The 6,278-nt window shown below is 43.5% G+C and overlaps 1 protein-coding gene across 1 annotated transcript in view; it reads left to right on the top strand.

Moving 5' to 3' along the window:
- Positions 1-1,572: 1,572 nt before the first annotated feature.
- Positions 1,573-6,278, top strand: part of itih2 (inter-alpha-trypsin inhibitor heavy chain 2) — an 84,510-nt gene continuing 79,804 nt past the window's right edge. The window contains exons 1-2 of the mRNA XM_086010740.1: positions 1,573-1,733; positions 4,661-4,738. Coding sequence (XP_085866866.1) covers positions 1,644-1,733; positions 4,661-4,738 — 168 coding nt within the window. The 5' untranslated portion in view covers positions 1,573-1,643. The remainder of the gene's footprint in view (positions 1,734-4,660; positions 4,739-6,278) is intronic.

Raw genomic sequence — 6,278 nt, 5'->3', positions numbered from 1 at the left:
GGTGATAGTAGGTCTTCTCCTTGAATTGCTCCTGGTGGTGATGGTGCTCCTGCGATGGTATTAGGTCCAGGACTTTGACCCAGAGACGATGCAGGAATGGTGATATATGACCAAGTCTGGATGTGTGTGTGTGACTTGGAGGGGAACTTGGAGGTAATGGTGTTCCCATGATATTGCTGCTCTTGTGGTAGAAATGGCAGTGCTGGGAGGCAGTGTCAAAGTAAGCTTTTGGCATGCATAGGAAATCTAGGGAAAAAGACAGAGACATTGCCTTGAGTGGCTGCCAGTGCCTGTTGATAACTAGAAACTGGCAATAGCCCAGTTTCAGGACAGTTTATTCCCCAAATAAATTTAGTATTGATTGAACTCCAGAGAGAAATTGCTAATAGACATTGGTAAAGTCTAGGCTCGAGAGTTTATCTGTAACAGGACCTGCTATCAATCCAAGTCTCCCACATGGAGGCAATGGGAAGCCACCAGCAGAATGATTGGAAACTGTGGCACTTTTAAGAGAAATGTAGTAGAAGCGTGTGGGGTGAATTAACTTTTATTATGTAATACTTTTCTTCCATATCTGTGTATCAGGGTGTCCGAATTTACACTGGAGAGGTAATTCTCCAGATTATAGAAACATATATTTATAGATATACTGTAAACTAAAGTGTCATTGAGAACATGCTTATCTGGAGTTCAACTAGGATCAATTAAGATTGTGTAGACTAGGCCTACATTCTCTGGAGTTTAGAAGAATGAGAGGTGATCTACTGAAACATACAAAATTCTTACAGGGCTTGACAGGGTAGATGCAGGGAGGATGTTTCCCCTGGCTGGGGAGTCTAGAACCAGGGGTCACAGTCTCAGAATAAGGGGTCGGCCATTTAGGACTGAGTTGAGGAGAAATTTCTTCACTCAGAGGGTGGTGAATCTTTGGAATTCTCTACCCCAGAGGGCTGTGGAGGCTCAGTCGTTGAGTATATTCAAGACAGAGATCGATAGATTTTTAGATGCTCAGGGAACCAAGGGATATGGGGATAGTGCGGGAAAGTGGTGATGAGGTCGATGATCAGCTATGATCTTATTGAATGGCGGAGCAGGCTCGAAGGACCAAATGGCCGACTCCTGCTCCTAGTTCTGTTATGTTCTTACATACGATCCAAATGGCCCTAGAACCAATTGAACATCTCATGAGCAACGATGAGTTGCTTGTGTTCTATCTGGCTGCCTTCTTCGTTAATTACTTGGCATGGAACGTTATTTCTCATACTTGTGCGCAAAGTGCAGTAGGATTCCCTCACTGGCAGAGGTAGTTTTATTTTATTTTTGAATCTCACAGTTTCTAATCAAATGCAATAACAAGGAGCCTACAAAGCAAAAGAGAAGAAAAAAATCAATCAATCAGTCTTTCAGGGGTTATCATCCAAAGGTACAGAGAACATCAGGCTGTTTGCACAACCTCCACAGCCTATTTGCAAGTTTGGTAACATACTCAATACAAATATTGACCCTATCTCAGGGCAAAGTATTCAGTGGACTCAAGAAGGAACTTCAAATGCAACTTTTCCAGTTGTTTTGCCTGAATTTATAAGTGAGCAGCCAGTCCTGGGTCTGGTGTCGGTAGCATCAGTGTGGGAGCATCAGGCAGCATGAAACGCCTCACCCTCTTCATCTGCCTCTTGTTCATCCCTGAAATACGAAGTCTTGAAATAATTGCAGGCGACTTTTTCGATCTGAGTGTAAGTGCTTGGTGCAGTGTTTGCACATTTTGTTTTACATTTTAAAAAGTTTGAATTTGATAATTAACATTGTTAACTGAACATAGCAATCTAAACATCTGACTTAAAGGTTGCATGGTCTTGCTGTGATCTGAGAAACGGAATTAATTTTACAAAACTATAACGTACATATTAAATTAAGCCTTTTTTCTGCAACTATTTTTTTGCTTTAAGTGAGGATACAGTATCTTAAAGGGACATTGTACCCATATTCTATATTACTTTGATTAAGGTCATTTTGCAATAACTAGTTTGTATCATAGCAACAAAATATTAAAATAGTTAAATAAATATATATTGTTGGACCATGTTACATTTTTTAACACTTGGGAGTCTGGGGTTTGACATGGGCTCCTGCAATTGCATTTTCTCAATTTTGTTTTAAGCCTGTCTGGTGCAAAGGTCTCTGTGTGTTGAGGGAGGGGATTAAAAGAAGAAAAAAAGAAAGACTTGCATTTATATAGCGCTTTTCACGACCACCAGACGTCTCAAAGCGCTTTACAGCCAATGAAGTACTTTTTGAAGTGTAGCCGCTGTTGTAATGTGGGAAACGCAGCAGCCAATTTTCGCACAGCAAGCTCCCACAAACAGCAATGTGACAATGAATAAATAAACTGTTTTTGTTATGTTGATTGAGGGATAAATATTGGCCAGGACACCGGGGAAAACTCCCCTGCTCTTCTTCGAAATAGTAGCCATGGGATCTTTTACGTCCACCTGAGAGAGCAGACGGGGCCTCGGTTTAACATCTCATCTGAAAGATGGCACCTCTGACAGTGCAGCACTCCCTCAGCACCGCACTGGAGTGTCAGTCTAGGTTTATGTGCTCAAGTCTCTGGAGTAGGACATTCAGCCCACAAACTTCTGACTCAGAGGCAAGAGCGCTACCGCACTGAGCCACTGCAATTGCAAAACTATTGGGCTCATTTATAAATAATGATGATAACATTTACTTTACCAAATACGTCATTCACGTTGCAAAAGATGTAATTGTGTGACACTATTGTAATGAAATTGGTGCTGAGCTTTCGGAGGCTGGCTCAACTCCTGAAGCTATGGCGCCGCTTTTATTTTATTAAGGAGGAGTTTGATACATGCTCTTTATTGCGGCGTACTCGTACTCCATCAATGGAGCTCAGAACAAGTCATTCGGGTTTGGAGACTCCATTCACATAGGCATATCCAAAACCCAATCTGAGCTGATGGGCATTCCTTTGGTGGTGACATCTTGTTGTATGATAATTTAGAAAAGTTCACTTCATTTTTTAGCATTAGAAATATTTCTAACTTTATCCCTGGGAGGGACAACCAATTGGAATAAGGCTGGACATTTAACATTCTTGTCGTTGTTACTAAATTTTGCCCTTTAGAACCCAAACTGTAGAAGATCACCTTTACACTGCAGTCTGAGGTCTGCAGTCACTGGCTTCCGCGTTAGACAGTTGGGCCTTGAGATTGCTTTGATCTGCCGTCAACCCTGTACACACACCACCTTCAGATGATGCGAGAGCGTATTTTTGGACACGAAGGGAATCAAAGGATGCGGGGATAGGGCGGGAAAGTAGAGTTGAGGTAGAAGATTAGCCACGGGTCTTAGTGAATGGCGGAGCAGGCTCGAGGGGCCGTATGGCCGACTCCTGCTCCTCATTCTTATGTACCTACAGCGAAAGAACCTCAAAAAACGTGTTGTACCAGACACTTGTGATACACCTGACAGCCTCAGGAGGCGCTTTGTGATATTATCCACTCTGATACCACGTAGCGAATTGAAAAGTTGTATTCCGTGCTGCATCTAATTAGGACTATTAACAGAGAAGCCATGAGCAGGTAATTGGGTGCGATTTGATGCGTCACTATTTCAGCTCAGTAAAAGACATCACCTTGGAAACTGCATGTTCATCAGGAGTGCAACAATTCAACGCTGGATTTTCTATTCCCACACAGGCCAGCCTGTGCTTTTCCACCCATTCACTTCAGTGGATGATAATGAAAGGCTGGTGAGTGCAGAAGTGGAAAACCCTGGCCTAAAGTGTCTCAAATCTATTTTCTTACATCTGTATCCAGTATAGAGTCCTGGCATGTAGACCAATGTGGATATTGATTCCTTTATTTGCAATTCCATTTTAATTGTTTCCCCTCTTTTCCACTCCCAGCGCAAAAGTTGGGCTGGAAAACCTTATCCAAACCCTCTCCATTGCTGCTCTTTAACCAATGACTCACTCGCCCTCTGATATTCCTTCCCCATCTATGGGAAGCCATCATTTCAGCCTGAATTTAGTTTATGTTTAAGTGAAATGATGTCCTGATGGCTCAGAGGTAAAGCCTGTGTCTTGGAGCCGTGCAGACCTGGAACGGTCCTAGCCTTGACTTCAGGGCCAGTGCCGGAGGTATTCCAATGGGTTGCGATGCACTGAAGGTGGGAGCCGTGCTTGGTGGTGTTTTTGCCCTGACCTACCTTCCCCTGTATGGGCAAGGTCACAGCATCTCCAACCCCACATCAAGACCTCAGGGAAATTTGAAGAAGGAATCGGACCTGTATCCCACCACCCTGCTCTATAAGCCCCAACTTTAACCCCCCAAGCCCGAGGCGAATGGTTCGAGAGGGGTGGGGGGTGATGTTAAAATAGGGACAAAATAGCTACCAATTTATCTCCCGGATTTTGGGAGATTCTCGTTACAGGCAGGAGAGGGGCGCATAAATATACAAAAGTCTGGTTCCTATCATGCAAATAGGATATCACAAAAATATATCCTGAAATCTAACCATGTTGTATTATAGTTGTGATAGTAATTTAACGATGAGTTAATGAAACTTATTCTGAACTAATAAAAAGTCCCATGTTGTTGTTGTTCGACCTCAATAACAAACTTGCTTCTTTCTGTGTCAGCATATTGGAGTTCCTGAACCTGGTGAGGTTAAAGATGGTCCTCCTGCAAACATAAACACATACGAAAGACGCCAAAAGGTACGGCTCAATCCATTCATCCTGACAGCAGCTCACTATATTGGCATGTAAATTGTCTGAGTGGATCAATATCTGCTGATGTTGAGTGCACTAATCACTGAGGGTGACAAAAGTCTGATGCAGTGCAAAGATTTTCATTAACTCTCTGGGGAGAAGAATGGCTCTTGTCACTGTGTGCAGTTACATCGGAAAGTTTTTTAAAGCTTTTAAAAAGAATATAATTATGATGTTGCTACACACAGGGACCAGGGAAATCATTCCTCCCAGATGTCCACTAAGAACATAAAAAGTAAAATTACATTCCTTTCCACGACAGGTTATTAGTGTGTGTGTAATGGGTGTTTCTATATCTTTTCAATTTTCCTACCCTTTTCCTCCTGCTTTCTACAAGGTGCTGACTTATAAGAAAGATTGCTATAGTACCTTTCACGGCCTCAGGACGTCCCAAAGCACTTTACAGCCAATGAAGTACTTTTTGAAGTGTAGTCACTGTTGTAATGCAGGAAAACGCGGCAGCCAATTTGTGCACAGCAAGCTCCCACCAACAGTAATGAGTTAATGACCAGATCATCTTTTTTTTTAGTGATGTTGTTTGAGGGATAAATATTGTCCGGGACACCAGGGAGAGCTCTCCTGCTCTTCCTTGACTAGTAGTGAGAGTGCTACTGCTGAGCCAAGGCTGACTGGTGCTGCTGTAAAGTTCCCCGAGTCCTATCAGCATCCCAGTACCTCACTCACACCATCTTCTTAATGTGTGGCCCTTGACAATGAGCAACAGCAGGTTATTCGATTGCAGCTGAGTGAATCTTGTCGCTCCTTACCCAACACCCAACACCACATAGATGTGGTTCCAGCAGAGGTCGCTGGATGAAGATCAGGAGCAGGAACTCTGTCTGATCATTTCTCTTCCTGGCTGAAAGGTACTAAAGGCAATGGTTGTACCCCTTAGCACCACCCTCACTGAAATTAATTAACTTAGGACAGACATGGAAACAAACGTAGCCTCACTGGGCCTTCAGGGATAATTGGAATGGTTTAATGGTGGGAATGAGCTGGTGAAACAGCTTCTGAAGAAGATTCAGTCCGTAAGGATGACCCCGAGCTTCCGGTCGCCTGTCATTTTAATTCACCGCCCCATTCCCACTCAGACCTCACTGTACTCGGGCTCTTGCATTGTTCCACGGAAGCTCAGCGTAAGCTCGAGGAACAGCACCTCATCTTCCGATTAGGCACTTTACAGCCTTCCGGACTCAATATCAAGTTCAACAATTTCAGATCATAACCTCGGCCCCCATTACATTTTTACTCATTTTTTATCCACAACTTTGTTTTGGCCCTTTCTCCCCCGCCCCCCCCCCCCGCTTTTTTTCTCTCTCTCCCACACGGCAGCTGTCTCCCATTCTGCCAGCGCATTTCACACCTAATCTAGAGCCGTCTTTTGTCTCCACTAGTCCTATCACCATCTCGTCTCGTTTTGAATACCTCTTAATGTCTCTTCACTTCTCTTTTGTTCTCTCCCAGCCTGGCCTTCAGTCTTGAC

The sequence above is a fragment of the Somniosus microcephalus genome, chromosome 17 (genome assembly GCF_052327205.1).
Source record: "Somniosus microcephalus isolate GS21.2 chromosome 17, FLI_Smic_1.0, whole genome shotgun sequence".
Lineage (NCBI taxonomy): Eukaryota > Metazoa > Chordata > Chondrichthyes > Squaliformes > Somniosidae > Somniosus > Somniosus microcephalus.
This window is presented reverse-complemented; position numbering and strand designations above follow the sequence as displayed.